Below are 21,301 nucleotides of genomic sequence, written 5' to 3' on the forward strand. Positions count from 1 at the left end.
CAGCTCAGTAATCCCCGCTAAGTATATGATGCACTTATAGACATTTTTCTATTTACATTCAAGGGGGCCAGAGAGAGCACTGCTCCGCCAGAGATCTCTGATCTCAGTACATTGCTCTTCCTGTTTGCATTATCAGATGCTGTCTCATCCAAGACTGTCCTTTTGAAGGCTGAAGCCAAGAAATTCTATTGCTACCAGCAAACGAGTCAGTCTTTGCACTTTTACTTCTTCAAGAAGACCAATTGACATCTCACAAGACCCACTAAAGAACCCACTAAGCTGACTGGCTTAGTACAGCTAATGGTGGGAAAACCTCACCTTTGCCGACGGTTGCAATCTTATAATGTGAAAGCACTTTTTGTTGCCATCAGTCTACTTTTCAATACCTTAGCAGTAAGGCAGTTCTGGGAAAAAAAAACACCAGTCTATGTATAATTCCCAATTTTCTTTCTATCTATACTGCTCTATTTTTGTTACCCTTCTATCCGCCCCAGTCATTCTTATCCATTTCCTGTAGGGAACCCAGATTTATTTTCCAACAAGCTACATTGCAATATAAAAAAATACATTTCATACAGAATTTCAAATTATTAATATATTGTATCCCAAATGTAATTGTAAATACTTTTTCCAATCTTTTGTGCAGCTTTATTAGGAGAATGTGTTCTTAAAAATCATTTAATGAAACTTATGTAATGAAATACTTCGGTCTAATCAATGCACATCTACTAGATTCAAAAGTAAAATGGAACCATTTTTTTAAAAAACTGCCTCTGACCGAAAGGTTTTCTACGAAAGTACCTAGTGGTCCCGGAGGAACGTAGACTGGCACTCCGAGGCCTCCATTTGAAGACCATCGTAGAGGCCCACATATTCCATTAGCGTATGTGCAGCCTGGGATCACGTGGGCCGGACTGACTAATTAAAATGGAGTATTCCCATTCACAGTACAGTAATGCTGATCTTCGTTTGTAGGGAGATTGCTATTTCTATGAATGGGGACACCCCGCAAAACAAACATTTTTAAAAAAGAAAAAAAAAACACTTCACATATTTAAAATTAATTGAAATTGAATTTAATTCAATTTTTAGAAAAAATACATTTTTTGAAAACAAATTTATGGGCCGTAAATTGCGGTCGGAGGCTTTCTTCATCCGAATGCCCGGACCAGAAACAAATCTACAAAACTACTTGTTGGTCCCGGAGGAACATAGAATTGTGTGTTCGGAAGCCTTCATTCGCTCATTCGCTGTGCAAGTACGGGATGATGTCTTCTACGTACGGACATCTCTTTTGGAATTACATGGGCCTGGACCACCAATCATTAGGTAATACAGATTGAGCGTTCGAAATCCGGAGTTCCAAAATTTGGAATGTTCCGGAATCCGGACACCGGGCCGATCCGTGGCGAGATCGTCCGGAAACTGGAAAATGTTCTGAAATCCGGACTCCCCCGCCTTGGTGGCCCGACCTCGCCTCTACCCACCCCCCCGCACCCCCCCCCCCCCACTACCTCGGCGGACCGACCTCACCCCCTTACCTTGGCTGCCTGACCCCACCTACCTCCTCTGTCCAGGCAAAGACGTTCCAAAATCCAGAAATACTCAGAATCCGGAACGGCCTCAGTTCCGAGGTTTCCGGATTTCGGATGCTCAACCTGTATTCTCATTGATAATAATGGGAACTCCGTTTATATGACTTCCCATTACTATCAATGAGAATAACCTCCTAAAACAAGAAACACAGCACAATAAAGTAAAAAAAAGTGACATATTTAAAATTAAATGTAATTAAATGTTTTAGAAAAAAATATATTTTGTGGATTTTTTTTTAATGTGTTTTTAATAGGCTTAACAATAAACTTACCTTAATGAACAGGGCTTTTAATATAAAATGAATGATTACATTTAATTTTTCTATGTTTTAAAAGTGTTACACTGGTAAAAGTAAGCTCTATGCCTGCTTTTACCAGGTGTAAATGTTTGAAGAACGTTCACTGGGCAAGAGTTGGGCAAATAGCCCAATATCTGCCGGGCGGATGTCCTTCTTGAGGAGATGCATAGAATCTATCCAAAGAAATTTGACAGAACGGAAAAGCCGGTTCTCGGCACATCGTGCCCTCAGAATCGTTTTTTGTGAGGCCTCGCTGGGTGTGTGCACACTTCGTATACACCATTTTCGACGCTATATGTTTTAATAGGAGTAAAAAATTAATGGACAGGGTTTTTAATGTAAAAAATGATAGTTATTTTTCTATCTTTTAAACACTCTTACACTGATAAAAGCAGGCCATAAATCTGCTTTTACCAGGCGTAAGAGTTTGAAGGACGTTTGTTGGGCAAGAGTTGGGCAAATAGCCAAAATATCTGCCCGCGAATGTCCTCCCGGGGATGCGTTGGAACGGTCAAATTTTGACAGTTCACAAGTGCTAGTTCACGTCACATGTGCATCGCGTGCCAAGAACCGGCATTTGCGGATCTCTTCAGGCGCGTGCGCACATCGTACGCACCCAGAGGGGCTGCAATTTCGGAGCCCATGCTTTTTTCTTTTATTTTCTATTATTTAACTGCGAATGAATGTAGTAGATCTGGGACAGAACAATCAATTCTGTACTCCTGCAATTCAGAGCAGGAAGCAGTTGATGGGAAATCACAGCTGGCGATCTAGCATCTGTTAAAATGAATGTACAGAAAATCATAGCCATGCACCCCAAAATGCCGATTGGTTACTCTCTGAGGATAGCATAAACCATATTTCTTTACCTATAGGGGAAGCAAAATATGTTTTTTGGCGGGGCAGGGGGTTGAGAGGGCAGGGAGAAAAGTAGGTTTATCTATCAGGCTGCCTATTAACCCAACAAATCAGAACTCTTCCATGTTGAATGCCACTTGGGAAGAAGCACTGAAGGAAGCAAGGGCACAGAATGTACGCTGGCTAGGGGACTGCAAGTCCATCAGAAAAAGAGTGGCTTGGTCATACCATCATTGAACGAACTTGCTGATTCCAGACTGGGCTTGCAGCAAATGGTGAGAGAATCGACAGGAGAGAGTAATCTACTTAAGCTCGTCCTCATCAATCTCCCTGCCGTAGATGTGCCTCTACATGACGGTATTGGTAGGAGTGTCCACCACACAATCCTTGTGGAGACCAAGTCCTGTCTTCACACTGAGGACACTCTCCGTTATGTCGTGTGACACTACCACCATGCTAAGTGGAATACATTAGGAACAGATCTAGGAGTTCAAAACTGGATCGACAGCAGCAGCAGAATTGTATTTCACCCCAATTTAACTTCATAGCCCAACATATTGCTCATTCCTCCATCAAGCCACGTGACCAACCCTGGTTCAATGAGAAGTGTAGAAGACCATGCCACGGGTAGCACCAGGTGTACCTAAAAATGAGGTAGCCACCTGGTGAAGCTACAACACAGGACTGTATGCATCCTCAGCAGCATGCTATAGAAACATAGAAAATAGGTGCAGAGCAGGCCATTCAGCCCTTCAAGCCTGCACCGCCATTCAATATGATCATGGCTGATCATTCAACCTCAGTACCCCACCCCAGCCTTCTCTCCATAACCCCCGATCCCTTTAGCCGTAAGGGCTACATCTAACTCCCTTTTGAATATGTCCAACGAACTGGGCTCAACAACTTTCTGTGGCAGAGAATTCCACAGGTTCACAACTCCCTGGGTGAAAAAGTTTCTGCTCATCTCAGTCCTATATGGCTTACCCCTTATCCTTAGACTGTGTCCCCTGGTTCTGGACTTCCCCAACATCGGGAACATTCTTCCTGCATCTAACCTGTCCAGTCCCGTCAGAATTTTATATGTTTCTAAGAGATCCCCTCTCATTCTTCTAAATTCCATTAAGTATAAGCATAGCCAATCCAGTCTTTCCTCATATGTCAGTCCTGCCATCCCAGGAATCAGTCTGGTGAACCTTTGCTGCATTCCTTCCTCAGATTAAGAGACCAAAACTGCACACAATACTCAAGATGTGGTCTCACCAGGCCCTGTACAACTGCAGCAAGACCTCCCTGCTCCTATACTCACATCCCCTCGCTATGAAGGCCAGCATGCCATTTGCTTTCTTTACTGCCTGCTGTACCCGCATGCCTACCTTCAATGACTGATGTACCATGACACCCAGGTCTCATTGCACCTCCCCTTTTACCATTCAGATAATAATCTGCCTTCCTGTTTTTGCTACCAAAGTGGATAACCTCACATTTATCCACATTATACTGCATTTGTTCATTCATCTAACCTGTCCAAGTCCCCCTGCATCCTCTGAGCATTCTCCTTGCAGCTCGTACTGCCACTCAGCTTAGAGTCATCTCCAAACCTGGAGATATTACATTCAATTCCTTTGTCCAAATCATTAATGTATATTGTAAATAGCTGGGGTCCCAGCACTGAACTCTGTGGCACCCCACTAGTCATTGCCTGCCATTCTGAAAAGGACCCGTTCATTCCTACTCTTTGTTTCCTGTCTGCCAACCATTTCTCTATCCACATCAAAACATTACCCCCAATACCATGTGCCTTAATTTTACACACTAATCTCTTTTGTGTGGGACCTTGTCAAAAGCCTTTTGAATGTCCAAATACACCACATCTACTGGCTCTCCCTAGTCCACTCTACTTGTTACATCCTCAAAAAATTCCAGAAGATTTATGGATTTCATAAATCCATGCTGACTTGGACCGTACCTGTCACTGCTTTCCAAATGCGCTGCTATTACATCTTTAATAATTGACTCCAGCATTTTCCCCACCACCGATGTCAGGCTAACCGGTCTATAATTTCCTGTTTTCTCTCTCCCTCCTTTTATAAAAAGTGGGGTTACATTAGCTATCCTTCAATCCATAGGAACTGATCCAGAGTCCATGGAATGTTGGAAAATGACCACCAATGCATCTACTATTTCTAGAGCCACTTCCTTAAGTACTCTGGGATGCAGACTATCAGGCCCTGGGGATTTATCGGCCTTCAGTCCCTTCAATTTCCCTAACACCATTTCCTGACTATTAAGGATTTCCCTCAGTTCCCCCTTCTCGCTAGACCCTCGGTCCCCTTGTACTTTCAGCAGGTTATTCGTGTCTTCCTTAGTGAAGACAGAACCAAAGTATTTGTTCAATTGGTCTGCCATTTCCTTGTTCCCCATTATGAATTCACCTGATTTTGACTGCAAGGGACCAACATTAGTCTTCACCAGTCTTTTTCTCTTCACATATCTTTAGAAGCTTTTGCAGTCAGTTTTTATGTTCCCTGCAATTTTCCCCCTCCTAATTAAACCCTTAGTCCTCCTCTGCTGAATTCTAAATTTCTTCCAGTCCTCAGGTTTGCTGCTTTTTCTGGCCAGTTTATATGCCTCTTCCTTGGATTTAACACTTTCCCTAATTTCCCTTGTTAGCTACGGTTGAGCCACCTTCCCTTTTTTATTTTTACGACACACAGGGATGTACAATTGTTGTAGTTCATCCATGGGATCTTTAAATATCTGCCATTGCCTATCCACCATCAATCCTTTAAGTATCATTCGCCACTTTATCCTAGCCAATTCACGTCTCATACCGTCGAAGTTTCCTTTCTTTAAGTTCAGGACCCTAGTCTCTGAATTAACTGTGTCACTCTCCAGCTTAATGAAGAATTTTACCATATTATGATTACGCTTCCCCAAGGGGCCTCGCACGACCAGATTGCTAATTAATCCTCTCTCGTTACACAACACCCAGTCTAGGATGGCCTGCTCTCTAGTTGGTTCCTCGACATATTGGTCTAGAAAACCATCCTTATACACTCCTGGAACTCCTCCTCCACAGTATTACTACCAGTTTGGTTAGCCCAATCAATATATAGATTAAAGTCACCCATGATAACTGCTGTACTCTTATTGCATGCGTCCCTAATTTCCTGTTTGATACCGTCCCCAACCTCCCTACTACTGTTTGGTGGTCTGTACACAACTTTTTTTTTACTTTTAATCAACCTGAGTAACTTTTTAAACAATTTGGAAAAACTTTTAAACAACTTGGAAACCCTGGAGAAACCGTTAATAAATTTGGAAACTTCGGAAAAACTTTTTAAAACATCCCTCGGACTCTTAATCAATCTTAAACTTTTAAATAATTGCAGAAATTTTTATAACCTATTATTAATCGACATCTTAAGACTTTTTAACAATTCTTAGAAACTTTTTAAACAAATTGGGAATTATCATCAACTTTTAACTCTTAAAATAACTTTGGAAGTGACCTTCCTAATGCCTGCCCCCCCAACCAATCCTCGGGCCATCCACCATCAATGACGCTACTCGGCGCCGAGCTTGCGGCCAACACTTCGCCGTTGGCAAGTAGGCTTATAGAGCTGTGCCTGGTCTGCAGTTGTCTTGGACACCCTTGCCACTGGACCAAGACCGTGCTCAGCTAAGCCCATGTGGTTGCCAGTGTGCAGCGGCCACCCCACGTTAAAAGAACTCACGCACAGGCATCTTTCACTTCATCAGTATGAAGTTCGGGACCTGGAATGTCAGGACCCTCATGGATAATTCCAACAGCAACAGGCTGGAACGCTGCACCGTCATAGTTGCCCAAGAACTCAGACGTTTTGAAATTGACATCGCTGCCCTAAGCGAGACCCGGCGGGCAGGGGATGGGCAGTTGAAGGAACATGGTGGAGATTATACCTTTTTCTGGAAAGAAAAATGTGAGGAAGAATGTCGCCTTCATGGAGTCGGCTTTGCCGTCAAGAATGAGCTGGTCGACCGCCTCAAAGACTCCCCTGTGGGGTTAACGAACGCCTCATGACTCTTCATCTCACCCTATCCCGGAACCAATGTGCCACAGTTATCAGTGCGTACGCCCCTACACTCGATACAACGGATGAGGCTAAAAAGAGGGTTTTTATTCCAACCTCGAAACATCCTTGTCCCACTTCCCCATGGGCGACAAATTGATCCTCCTGAGTGATTTTAATGCCAGTGTCGGCAAAGACACAGCCCTCTGGGGAGGCGTGATTGGCAGAGAGGTGGTAGGGAAAGCCAACTCCAATGGCACCCTACTCCTGACAAAATGTCTAGAACATGAACTCCTCATCACCAACACTCTGTTCCACCAGAGGGACAAATACAAGGCATCATGGCAACACCCTCGCTCCAAACACTGGCATCTGCTTCACTATGTCATCGTCCAAGCCAGGGATCGCAAGGATGTGCGCATCACCCACACCATGACAGGAGCTGACGAGTGGTGGACGGACCACCGTCTCAACCAATCCATCATCAACAATTAACATTGCCCCAAAGCAGAGGGGACAGCAGAAGCAGTGCCGCAAAAAAGTTAATGCCGGGCACTGAGAGACCCAGCTAAGAGAGCCCTATACAGCCAGCGCCTCACAGCCAATCTGGCATGCCTTGATGACCTTGAGATGCTGAATGCCCACAGCATTTGGTCTGCCCTCCAGGCCTCTATAACCAGTGCCTGTGAAGAGACACCTGGTTACTCAAACAGAAAACATCAGGACTGGGTTGGTGAAAATGATCAGGAGTTGAAGAACTAATAGATCGCAAGCGCAAAGCATTTCTGAGCCTCAAGCAACAACCCAATTTGGGAGCTGCAAAACAACATTATAGACGGCTCAAGGCTCAGGTCCAACAAAAAACCCAGGACCTAAAGAACAGGTGGTGGATGGAGAAAGCACAGGAGATACAACAACTGGCCGACAGCCATGATATGCAAGGATTCTTCATTGCAGTCAAGGCCAGCTACGGTCCAAACTCCCAAGGCCCCACCCCACTCCTGGCCAAGAATGGGGAAATACTCATCAAGAACACCGAGGCTGTCAGAGCCTGATGGAAGGAGCACTTTGAAGATCTCCTCAATCGAGACTCTGCCTTTGACTCGAGTGTTCTCGACTCCATCCCGCAGCATGTGACCCGCCACCACCTCAGTGAAACTCCAACGTTGCACGAGGTACGCAAAGCCATAAAACAGCTCTAGAATAACAAGGCTACGGGTGCGGTTGGAATCCCTGCTGAGGCGCGAAAGTATGGCTAAGAGGCGCTGTTGGCGCGGATACATCTGGAGGGAGGAGAGCATGCCGGGAGATCTCAGTGATGCAGTGATCGTGACCATTTTTTAAAAAGGGGCCAGGTCCGACTGCGGCAACTGCAGGGGAATCTCCCTGCTATCAACCACTGGGAAGGTTGTCGCTAGAGTTCTCCTCAACCGTCTTCTTCCTGTGGCCGAGGAGCTCTTCCCGGAATCACAGTGTGGATTTCGTCCCCTACGGGGCACAACGGACATGATTTTTGCAGCGCGACAGCTGCAGGAAAAATGCAGGGAGCAGCGCCAGCCCTTATATATGGCTTTCTTCGATCTTACAAAGGCCTTTGACACGGCCAACTGTAAGCGTCTATGGAGCATCCTCCTCCGTTTCAGATGCCCCCAAAAGTTTGTCAACATCCTTCGCCTGCTTCACGATGACATGCAGGCCGTGATCCTTACCAACGGATCCATTACAGACCCAATTCACATCCGGACCGGGGTCAAACAGGGTTGCATCATCGCTCCAACCCTCTTCTCAATCTTCCTCGCCGCCATGCTCCACCTCACAATCAACAAGCTCCCCGCTGGAGTGGAACTAAACTACAGAACCAGTGGGAAGCTGTTTAACCTACGCCGTCTCCAGGTTAGGTCCAAGATCACCCCAACCTCTGTCGTTGAGCTGCAGTATGCGGACGACGCCTGCATCTGCGCACATTCTGAAGCTGAACTCCAGGATATAGTCAATGTATTCACTGAGGCATATGAAAGCATGGGCCTTGCGCTTAACATCCGTAAGACAAAAGTCTTCCACCAGCCTGTCCCCGCTGCACAGCACTGCCCTCCAATCATCAAGATTCATGGCGCGGCCCTCGACAACGTGGACCATTTCCCATATCTCGGGAGCCTCTTATCAACAAAGGCAGATATTGATGCGGAGATTCAAAATCACCTCCAGTGCGCCAGTGCAGCCTTCGGCCATCTGAGGAAAAGAGTGTTTGAAGACCTGGCCCTCAAATCTACCACCAAGCTCATGGTCTACAGGGCTGTAGTAATACTCGCCCTCCTGTATGAATCTGAGGCATGGACGATGTATAGAAGGCACCTCAAGTCGCTGGAGATATATCACCAATGATGTCTCCGCAAGATCCTGCAAATCCCCTGGGAGGACAGGCGCATCAACATCAGTATCCTTGACCAGGCTAACATCCCCAGTATTGAAGCACTGACCACACTCGATCAGCTTCGCTGGGCAGACCACATAGTTCGCATGCCAGATACGAGATTCCCTAAGCAAATGCTTTATGTGGAGCTCCTTCATGGTAAATGAGCCAAAGGTGGCCAGCAGAAGCGTTACAAGGACACCCTCAAAGCCTCCCTGATAAAGTACGACATCACCACTGACTCCTGGGAGACCCTGGCCAAAGACCGCCCGAGGTGGAGAAAGTGCATCCGGGAGGGCATTGAGTTCTTCGAGTCTCAAAGAGCATGAAGAGGTCAAGCGAAGACAGCGAAAGGAGCGCGCGGCAAACCAGTCCCAGTCACCCCAGCCCCCAATGAATGACTGTCCCACCTGTGACAGGGTCTGTGGCTCTCGTATTGGACTGTTCAGCCACCAGAGAACTCACTTTGGGAGTAGAAGCAAGACTTCCTTGATTCCGAGGGACTGCCTATGATGATGATGACACAACTCCCACTAATGTTTTATGCCCTTTGGTGTTTCGCAGCTCTACCCATATGGACAGCCAATGGATCAGTTCAAAGCTCTGTAGTTCTGCCACATCCAGTTGCGAATCATGGTGGCAATGAAGCTACAACTCAGAACGTCGTGCATGCTAAACTGCATTTTTAGCAATATAGTACAGACAAGGCTAAAAACAAACTTTGAGAACTATAATAAAATGGAGGACATGGAGCTCTCCCAAGCAATCAGTAACATTGCTAGAGACGATAGAGAGAGCATCTGTGCATGCCAGCTCTTAATCAAACTTCTGAAAATTTTAACTAAGCATATCCTGTTGAAGATCTCTTTGTTCTTAAGATCTGCTTATTCTCTATTAAATCTGGCAAGAATCACAGCAGTTAAGTTGTGGTCAAACAGTAACAGGTTCAGAGCAGTATGCACTTGGCTGTCTTTCCCAACCAACTGCAAATGATTCCAAATTCCTCTAGTTTGCTTCAGGAAAGATTTTTATTGCAAGGTAATGGTCTTTTTCCATCACACTCCACCCCGGTCCCTGGCTCCTCCTGTTTTTTTCCCCCTCAAGTTAGGATTTTTTTGGTGGACCTTTCTTCTAAGGAGACAGATGTTGAGGTCAGAGAAAGATGTGGAATATAATGTTTCAGTTACGATAGCTGTAAATTACGACTTAATTTCTGGTATTTGCTTTGGTATTTCCTGATCTATCATCGGTTTTAATGCATCTTAAACTCCTTTAGAATTATTCCTTGAGAAAATTGACTGGTTTTAAATAGATCGCAAGAATTATTTATTTATTTATTTATTTATTTATTTTTACACATTTAAAAAAATATACATGGCCTCTGGTTAATAACACTTCACATCAATAAATAATTAAAGTTTTACATCAGTTTTTTATGAACTTCATTCATTCAGTTCAATATTTTCCCTGGCTACAGTTGTTTTTTTTTCATTCTCCAAAGTTTAATTTCAAAATATTTTCTTTTCCAAACACTAATAACCTGACCCAATATAAAAATATATATTGGAGTAGAGTTTCTGCTCGTTTCCACGAGTAATGTCAGCACAATCCGGGCAAAATCAGCCGTGCCAGCATTTAAGATCAAGGAATTATAAAAGTAAGTGTATTTTGGCCAAAATCACATGTTCTTGTTTCCTACAATCTTTTCAGGCTGGTTTAAGATTCCATTCCCCAAATCAGGTCCTGCCTATAAAACTGTTTACGTCCCCAGGTTGAAATTGTGAGATTCCGATGGTCCGGGAAAGCTCTTCAAATTACATTCATTTTCTTCTTAGGCACACAGGCATAAGTAGGCATGTTTTTAAAGTTTTTTTATATCAAAAAATCTTTAATTTACTAAGAAATTGACTTGTATCCCAAAGAAACTATTAAATAGTTAATTATAGTTCTTTTAAACAATTTTTCAGTAATTTTAAAATGAGGTTACTCACAGGTGGGGGACTGGACACTTACTAAAAATGCTTATTTTTGGTGAAATACCTATTTAATGGAAAAGCATAAAAAGTAATGATTATGTTCTATTACACTGTGCTGTTGATGGAGTATTTTACATTTTAGTGGAAACTTGAACTGTAACCTAACCAGCACAACTTCAGTGCATTTTGGACACAGTTTCCTGATGCACTCAAAGCAGAAATGGTATACCATTTTATAAAAGACATATACATTTATTGATCTGCATTTATTTATATTACCTGACATGATAAGTCAGATGATACACTGGGTTGATTTTCAACTGGGCTGCATAACCAGTGGACATGAACTATGCCCGGCCAATGACTCAAAAGATCCAAATCATGTTCATGGTCAGGCCTCATCCAAATATGATGGTCGAGGTGTCAGCATTCAGTGAGCAGACATGGGCAGATCCTGGCTGGGATGGGGGAGGGACAGAGTATTTCAGCTACTCCTCTGCAGCTGAACCATGTTCTGAATGGACAGGGATTGAGACAATCTAGAAAGGGGCATTGAGAGGGCCTGCATTCATGTTCCTCCTGGTGCCACAAAAAAAACACGGAGGAAACTTTTGGGCAGGTTTTTGAGGAGCTTCCAGTGGTACGTTTAAGAATGGCAGCTTAGACTGCTCAATGCCTGGGACTGAAGAACAGAGCATGCGTGGCGCATGTTCTGCTCATTGGTACACAATATGTTATTGGGTTCCTCCAGCCAAAATAGGACTCCAATTTAAATATTTTAGTGAGACTGCCAGTTTCAAGCAGGTGATTGTTTTTTCCCCCAATTTTGAATCACCCCTCATGCATTATAACATTGAGAGTACCTGCGTTGTGTATCAATTGATTTATAGTGATTGAATCAATCAAATGTTGCTTTTTTGCGGGATAGTTTGGAATTTTCACTGATGCGTTGGGAATCAAGTTCCACCATTTATTCTTTTGTGAGTGACCTTTGGTACTCAGCCTATCTGCTGCTGAATCATCCATGCCAATATCCGGTGTTCTCCTAGCTGGCCTTCCATCCTTCAACCTCTATAAAATTCAATTTATCCAAAACTGCTGTCCATATCCTATCCCACACCAAGTCCCGATCCTCCAAATCCCTGTCCTTGCCAGCCTACATTGACTTCTGGTCATCCAGCGGTTCAAACATTTTCGTCCTGGTGCTTAAATTCCTCCATCCCCTTCCAGTTCTGTAAATTCTTTCAATGCTACAAGGTCCACCACCAGAACACTTAATTCCTATAATTCCAGCCTCTTGGATATCCATCCATCTGCCCCACTGTCCTTTGCAAGTGTGCCTTCAGCTGTCTGGCACCATGTTCTGGATTTTTTTCCCTAAACCCTTCTGCATCTTCACTTCCCTCTCCTCTTTTGAGACACACCTCTCTGACCAAGCTTTTCATCATTTCTTTCTTGGTCTCAGTATCCAATTTTTTTCCTTATGCCTTTGTGAAGGACATTGGTGACATTTTTCCACATTAAAGCATAAGAAACATAAGAAATAAGAGCATAAGTAGGCAATATTGCTGCTCCAGCCTACTCCGCCATTCAATAAGATCATGGCTGATCCTCTATCTCAACTCCACTTTCCCATTCTATCCCAATTCACTTGGCATCCTACGAAGGGCCCATCGAGGCACTCATCGCTGCCTCCTTATGAGCAGCAACCCCAACTGTCCCATCCTACTCTCTCGCCGACCTTCCTGCCTAGCGTGCCCTTTGGGGGCTAATCTTGCTAATCTGCTCCCCGTCCAACTCATCCCACCCCCTCCCCCCCAACTCTGAACCTGTGGACATAGGCAGTGGTGCACGCATCACTGACCCCCTCCACATCTCCCTCCAGAACATCCGTTCACTTGCGATCCATGAGCTTATCGTGGATGATGGCATAGACATCATGGCCCTAATGAAACCTGGTTAAAGGGCTATGACACCTTCCCCTTAAATGAAGCCTCCCCATCTGGCTATACCTTCCACCAGTTGCCCTGCTCAGACCGCCGTGGTGGCGGTGTGGCTCATCAGCAAATCACACCTTGGTCTGTGACCCTACTCCTCCGGCACTTTCACCTCCTTTGAACATCTCACCTTATTCCACCCCTCTCACCTCTCATTTAAAATTCTCATTTTCTACATTCACCCAAGTACCATAAAAATGTTAGAACCGATATTTCTTCACTACTTTCCTCCCTCAACCTCTGCACCGAACGACTTCTCATCCTCGGTGATTTCAACCTCCATCTCAATTCATCATGCTCTTTCCTCTGAGTTCACTAGCCTCCTATCCTCCCTTAATCTCTTCCTCAATGTAAACGCACCAATCCATATTCACGGCCATCCCCTCGACCTTGTCATCTCTTGTGGCCTCGTGACTCCCATCGTGTCAATCGCAGATAAGACCATCTCTGACCACTTCCTCGTATTGCTCTCCACCCACAACCCCCTTCCAACAGCTCAACCCTACCTCCTTCTGTGTCCACCTCTGGAAAAAACTCTCTCCTGACTCTCTTACAACTGCACTTATGAACTCCCAACTGTCCAGCCTTTGGCCCTCCATTCACCATGACATTTCTGCAGTTACCGATCTGCTCAATCACACCCTTACCACCACCTTTGATACCCTAGTCCCTGTTAAAACAATTACTCTGTCTCACCCTGGTCATTCCCCCAGGTACAGCCCTGATCTTTGCTCCCTTAAGTCCAAAGGACGCAGACTTGAATGGATGTGGCAGACAACTGGTTTAGTCTTTCACCGCCAGATATGGCTAGACCACATAAAGCAGTATAGGGTCCTGCTCTCGTCTGCCAAAATCGCTCACTATTCCAGAATCATTCCGGAATGTAAAGATAAACCCCTGCTTCTATTCTCCACTGCTAACTGCCTTTTTAAACCCCTCTCCCCAGTCCCCACCATCACCTCCGATAATAAGTGTGAGGAGCTCATGGACTTCGTTGTCTTGAAGTTTGAGTCCATTCAGTCGGCCATCTCTGCCCTTCCTTCTCCTAGCTCACCAAGCCAAATTTCCTCTAAGGATCCCTCCTGCCTTAGCCCTGACCTCACATCTTTCTCCAGCTTCTCTCGGATCTCCGACTCCTCCATCCTTGCAAACTACCGCCCCATCTCCAATCTCCTTTTCCTCGCAAGTCCTTGAATGTGTTGTCACCTCCCAAATCCATGCCCATCTTTCCCACAATTCCATGTTTGAATCCTCTAATCCGGATCCTGCATCTGCCACAGTACCGAAACTGTTCTCATCAAAGTCACAAATGACATCCTGTGTGACTGTGATAAAGGCAAACTATATCTCCTCGTCCCTCTCGACTTGTCTGCAGCCTTTGACATGGTTGACCACTCCATCTGCCTCCAAGCCTCTCCACCACTGTCCAGCTGGGTGGGACTCCACTTGCCTGGTTCCATGCTTACCTATCTAACCGTAGCCAGAGAATCACATGCAAGGAACTCTTCCCGCCTCCACATCGTTACCTCTGTGTCCCCGAAGGATCTATCTTTGGTCCCCTCCTAGTTCTCATCTACATGTTGTCCCTTGGCGACATTATCCGAAAACAAAGCATCCGTTTCCACATGTACGCTGATGACACCCAGTTCTAGCTCAATACCACTTCTCTCGACCCCTCCATGTTCTCTAAATTGTCAAACTGCTTGTCCGAAATCCAGTCCTGGAGGAGCAGAAATTTTCTCCGATTGAATATTGGGAAGACCGAAGCCACAAACACCGTTCCCTGGCCATTGAGTCCATCCCTCTCCCCAACTTCTGTCTGAGGCTGAACCAGACTGTTCGCAATCTTGATGTCACATTTGACCCTGAAATTACATTTCGATCACATATCCGCAGCACAACTAAGACCTCCTATTTCCACCTTCATAACATCGCCCGTCTCCGCCCTTGCCTCAGCTCATCTGCTGCTTTTGTTACCTCTAGACTTGACTATTCCATCGCACTCCTGGCTGACCTCCCACATTCTACCCTATGTAAACTACAGGTGATCCAAAACTCGGCTGCCCATGTCCTAACTCGCACCAAGTCCCACTCACCCTCACCCATCACCCCTGTGCTCGCTGACCTACATTGGCTTCTGGTTAAACAAAGCCTCGATTTCAAAATTCTCATCCTCATTTTCAAATCACTCCATGGCCTCGTCCCTCCCGCTCTCTGTAATCTCCTCCAGCCTCACAACAACCGCACCCCCCACCCCAGCCACGCACCCCAAGATATCTGCGCTCCTCTAATTCTGCCCTCTTGAGCATCCCTGATTATAATCACTCAACCATTGGTGGCTGTGCCTTCTGTTGCCTAGATCCCAAGCTCTATAACTCCCTGCCAAAAATTCTGCACCTCTCTCTCCTCCTTCAAGATGCTCCTTAAATCCTACCTCTTTGATCCAGCTTTTGGTCATCTGCATTAATTTCTACATATGCGGTTCAGTGTCAAATTGTTTTATCTCATAATACTCCTGTGAAGCGCCTTGGGACGTTTCACTATGTTAAAGGCACTATAGAAACATAAGTTGTTATTGTTGTTCGTTAGAATAACTGCAAATCTCTGTGGCAAAGACTTTAGCTTTTCTGCTCCAATATCAATGTTACACACTCCATAAAAAGCTAAGCATTGTTGGAATTGGTGCAACGGGTTTTAATGGCTTATTCACTGCTGAAACTCTCTGTGGCAAAAACTTTAACTTTTGTGACCTTAATTTGATTGTAGCATTCTCAAAGGCGATCCCCTGGGTAGAGCTGCAACGATGTCATCAAGCTGTCTAAGCAGCCAATCACATGGAAGAATTCTCACAGATAGCAAACCAGGAAATAAAATGTACTGATTATGAATTCACTTTTTAAAAATTTTGAGAGCGCAAAATGTGTGTAACCAGTGATCTCTTAAATTGGGAAGAGTGGGAAACAATTGGGGATAAAACTAGTTAACACATACAAAAGAAAAATACGGAAGTATTACTCTTTAATAACAAGTAAATACAATTATGTCCTTAAAAACATTGTTCAAGACTTACCAATATTAATTTCATCATCAGTCTCTGCATCACCAATGCACTCAAACTGAAAATCCTGCAATGACTGTGAAAACCTCTGAACAGCTGCAGATAGGTCTGAAAAGTAAATATAAAACCAGACTTAACCTAATTTTCTAGAGGCAACACTCAAACAAGTTGATAATCTTAACAGTAAACAATTCAAAAATAGCAAGTGAATAATGATGCCCATGACTTTTTAAATATAAAACTAGCGAATCTCCGCAAACATTATTCATTGTAAGTCAATTGATACACTGTTTTAGAAGGACTGAAGTCTTATAGCATGTAATTTGGAATGTATTATTCTGCTGCAGAAGTGATGTTTAGTCCATTCAAAGTTACAAAGTCTAACCGCTGTTAAGTAAACACTGATTGAGGTCAGCATTCAATTACTTCCAGGCTGCAGTCACATCCCTAGCTTGGCATTTCTTTTTAGAATTGTGACTGCTAAGGTGACTTAAGAGGCTGCATGCAGTCTGCCTCTGTTATTTTCTGTTGCTAGGAGATTTCTCTATACAATATACTTATATTCGCATAGCATATGCATGTGTACTTTAAACCTTTTTGTACATATATTGGTACAATGGTAAGACAAAAAGCAGTGTGCAAGTAATTTTGCTCACGAGGGTGCTTTACTTTCTTGGTTACTAAATAGTGGTAGATGTTTGATAAGTAAATATACATGTGAAATACATTTACTTGTATTGTGTGATTATAGTGAGCAATTTCTATTCGACAACATTAAATATTCAGGGGTATTTGACAATTCAGAAGGACAGACTGAAAGGGAAAGGAGGTGGGGTAGCATTGTAAATAAAGGATGAGATCAGTGCATTAGTGAGAAACGATATTGGCTCAGAAGATCAAGACATTGAATCCATTTAGATGGAGATAAGGAATAACAAGGGGAAAAAGTCGCTGATGGGCATAGTCTATAGGCCCCCTAACAGTAGCTACACTGTTGGATGGCGAATAAATCAAGAAATAATGGAAGCTTGTAATAAAGGAACAGCAATAATCATGGGAGATTTTATCCTTCATATTGATTGGATAAAGCAAATTGGCTAGGGTAGCCTTAAGGAAGAGTTCATAGAGTGTATCCGGGATAGATTCCTTGAACAGTACATTGCAGAACCAACCAGGGAGCAGGCTATCTTCGATCTGGTACTGTGTAATGAGACAGGATTAATAAATGATCTCATAGTAAAGGATCCTCTAGGAATGAGTGACCATAGCCTGGTTGAATTTCAAATTCAGTTGGAGGGTGAGAAAGTTGATCTCAAACCAGTATCCTAAGCTTAAATAAAGGAGACTGCAAAGGTATGAAGGCAGAGTTGGTTAAAGTGGACTGGGAAAATATATTAAAGTGTGAGATGGTTGATGAGCAGTGGCAGACATTTAAGGAGATATTTCATAACTCTCAACAAAAATATATTCCAATGAGAAGGAAAGACTGTACGAGAAGGGATAACCATTTGTGGCTAACTAAGGAAATAAGGCATGGTATCAAATTGAAAACAAGGGCATACAAAGTGGCCAAGACTAGTTGGAGGCCAAAGGATTGGAAAACTTTTAAAAGCTAGCAACAAAAGACTAAAAAAATAATAAAAAGAGAGGGAAGATAGATTATGAAAGCAAACTAGCACAAAGTGTAAAAACAGATAATAATAGTTTCTACAGGTACATAAAAAGGAAGAGTGGCTAAAGTAAATGTTGGTCCCTTAGAGGATGAGACTGGGGAATTAATAACAGGGAAGAGAAATGGCAGAGACTTTGAACAAATATTTCCTTTTGGTCTTCACAGTACAAGACACTAAACACATCCCAATAGTGAATAATCAAGGGGCTTTAGGGAAGGAGGAACTTGAAATACAATCACCATCACTAAAGTAGTAGTACTCGGCAAAATAATGGGACTAAAGGCGGACAAGTTCCCTGGACCAGATGACTTGCATCCTAGGGTCTTTAAAAAAGTGGCTGCAGAGATAATGGATACATTGGTTGTAATCTGCAAAATTCCCTAGATTCTGGGGAGGTCCCAGCGGATTGGAAAACCACAAATGTAACGACCCTATTTAAAAAAGGGGGCAGACAGAAAGCAGGAAACTATAGACCAGTTAGCCTAACATCTGTCGTTGGGAAAATGCTGGAGTCCATTATTAAGGAAGCAGTAGCAGATTATTTGGAAAAGCATGATTCAATCAAGCAGAGTCAACATGGTTTTATGAAAGGGAAATCATGTTTGACAAATTTGCTGGAGTTCTTTGAGGATGTAACGGGCAGGGTGGATAAGGGAGCAGGGTGGATAAGGGGGAACAAGTGGATGTGGTGTATTTGGATTTCCAGAATGCATTCGATAAGGTGCCACATAAAAGGTTACTGCACAAGAAAAAATGTCACAGGGTTAGGGGTAATATATTAGCATAGAGGATTAACTAACGAACAGTAAACAGAGAGCCAGGATAAATGGGTCACGTTTTGGTTGGCAAACAGTAACTAGTGGGGTGCCGCAGCGATTGGTGCTGGGGCCGCAACTATTTACAATCTATATTAATGATTTGGATGAAGGGACCGAATATAATGTAGCCAAGTTTTCAGATGATACAAAGATGGGTGGGAGAGCAAATTGAGAGGAGGACAAAATAAATCTGCAAAGGGATATAAACAGGCTAAGTGAGTGGGCAAATATTTGGCAGATGGAGTATAATGTGGGAAAATGTGAGATTATCCAATTTGGCAGAAAAAATAGAAAAGCAAATTATAATTTAAATGGAGAAAAATTGCAAAGTGCTGCAGTACAGAGGGACCTGGGGGTCCTTGTGCATGAAACACAAAAAGTGAGTATGCATGTACAGCAAGTAATCAGGAAGGCAAATGGAATGTTGGCCTTTATTGCAAGAGGGATGGAATATAAAAGCAGAGAAGTCCTGCTACAACTGTACAGGGTATTGGTGAGGCCGCACCTACAGTACTGCGTACAATTTTGGTCTCTGTATTTAAGGAAGGATATACTTGCATTGGAGGCTGTTCAGAGAAGGTTCATTAGGTTGATTCCAGAGATGAGTGGGTCAACTTATGAAGATAGGTTGAGTAGGTTGGGCCTATACCTATTGGAGTTCAGAAGAATGAAAGGTGATCTTATCAAAACATATAAGATAATGATGACTCGACAAGGTGGATGCAGAGAGGATATTTCCATTCATAGGGGAAACTTAAACTAGAGGACATAGTCTCCGAATAAGGGACCGCCCATTTAAAATTGAAATGAGGAGGAATTTCTTCTCTCAGAGGATTGTAAATCTGTGGAATTATCTGCCCCAGAGAGCTGTGGAGGCTGGGTCATTGAATATATTTATGGCAGAGATAGACAGATGTTTGAGCAATAAGGGAATAAAGAGTTATACGAGGTGGGCAGGGAAGCAGAGCTGAGTCCATGAGCAGATCAGCCATGATCTTATTAAATGGCAGAGCAGGTTCTAAGGGGCCAAATGGCCTACTCCTGCTCCTGCTCCTATTTCTTATGGTTTTATGTTCTTATGTTGTCAAAGAGAGGCAGGTTGCGCTGCAATTTCTCCGGTCCAGTTTTATTTACAAATTTTAGCACAGGATGTGTGTATTATGTCCACCTTTGAGGAGGAATAAATGGGCCAGATTTTGCTCTCAGCAGAGAACAAATTTTCGCACGGCAATTTCCTGTCAGGCAACTATCCAAAAAGCGTAGCGCTCTCCTCAGGGCATCTTGGACCTGTCTGAGTAAGGCACCCTTAATCAATCAGATTAAACAATCATTACTGTACAGTGCAGAGTCTGAACCAGGAAGTGTAAGTTGGAATATTGAATTCAATGTCAAATCAGGTACAGAAGGTGAAATAAAGAGCAATATAAAGATTGGATTGAGAGAGAGACGAGAAGCAGAAAGAGAAAGTTTTAAAAAAAGGTAACATTTTGTTAAAATCACCAACAATAATTAAAATCTGAAGGAATGAGACTCCACACTTGTAAAAGTTAATTTTCAGTGCCAGAGTTGTTGTTTGGTATTAATTAAGACTTGCCACACAATTAAGAAAGCATAAGACCATAAGAAATAGAAGCAGTAGAAGGCCATTTGGCCCTTCAAACCATCTCTGCCATTCAATAAAGATCATGGATGATCTTCTAAGGGTACTCAGACTGGAATGGACAAGCCCCAACTTTTTTTGGGCAAGTTTGGTGTCTGTATGAGGCAAGTATAGCATTGATTTTAACACAGGGTGACAAATAAGGGTGGGAAAAGTACCAAACTTCCCATTGGGGAATCTCCCTGGGAAGCTCGGCCTTTTTGTGGGCACTAAATATGTATACTGTATTTGCTAACAGTATGAGCAAAACAAGAAGTGTGATATTAAAGTCTAACACTGGAAGCGTATCATGACAAACAGAAAGTGCATTCTATCATGCAGATTGTAGGTAGATAGATTTTTTTTTAATCGTCAACAATGCTCATGTTCTATAAATAAGTTCCATGTATTTCTGCTAAAGACATTTCATTATATATGTGTAGTGTGAAAAAGTGCAGTGAGTGTGAAAAAGTGCAGTGAGTGTGTTTAAACTGTACATTTGATTTCAACCAATACTTGGAGGATGATGAGAGTAGCCCCTCAAGCCTGTTCTGCCATTCAATTATATCATGGCTGATCTGTACCTCAACTCCATTTTCCAGCCTTTGATCCATAATCACTTGATACCCTTATTTAGTAAAAATCTGTATTGATGCATTTCTCGATTTCTCTATAAAATAGTGTTGTCAACTCTGGTCAGATGTATTCCTGGAAGTTTCATTACACAACCTCCTGCCTCCAACTACTCAACCCAGAAAACCAGCCTTTTCAAAACAAATCTTTTTATAACCAATCAATAAAGTGTTCAAAGAAAATTAAAAATATGCACAAATGTTTTAAAAACATCGTCTATGATGTTTCTGCCGGGTTTCTCACAGCAGTGCCTAGGAGATTAATCTCAATTCCTGGCGATCCAGAGCAATCCT

At 43.3% G+C, this 21,301-nt stretch overlaps 1 protein-coding gene across 2 annotated transcripts in view; it reads right to left on the minus strand.

The window, feature by feature from the left end:
• The window catches only part of LOC139275038 (rho GTPase-activating protein 42-like), a 608,898-nt gene that overhangs the window by 380,533 nt on the left and 207,064 nt on the right, over positions 1-21,301 (minus strand). For both annotated transcript variants that reach the window (XM_070891940.1, XM_070891941.1), the window contains exon 2: positions 16,258-16,353. In XM_070891940.1, coding sequence (XP_070748041.1) covers positions 16,258-16,353 — 96 coding nt within the window. The remainder of the gene's footprint in view (positions 1-16,257; positions 16,354-21,301) is intronic.

This window comes from Pristiophorus japonicus, chromosome 10 (genome assembly GCF_044704955.1).
Source record: "Pristiophorus japonicus isolate sPriJap1 chromosome 10, sPriJap1.hap1, whole genome shotgun sequence".
Taxonomy (NCBI): Eukaryota; Metazoa; Chordata; class Chondrichthyes; family Pristiophoridae; genus Pristiophorus; species Pristiophorus japonicus.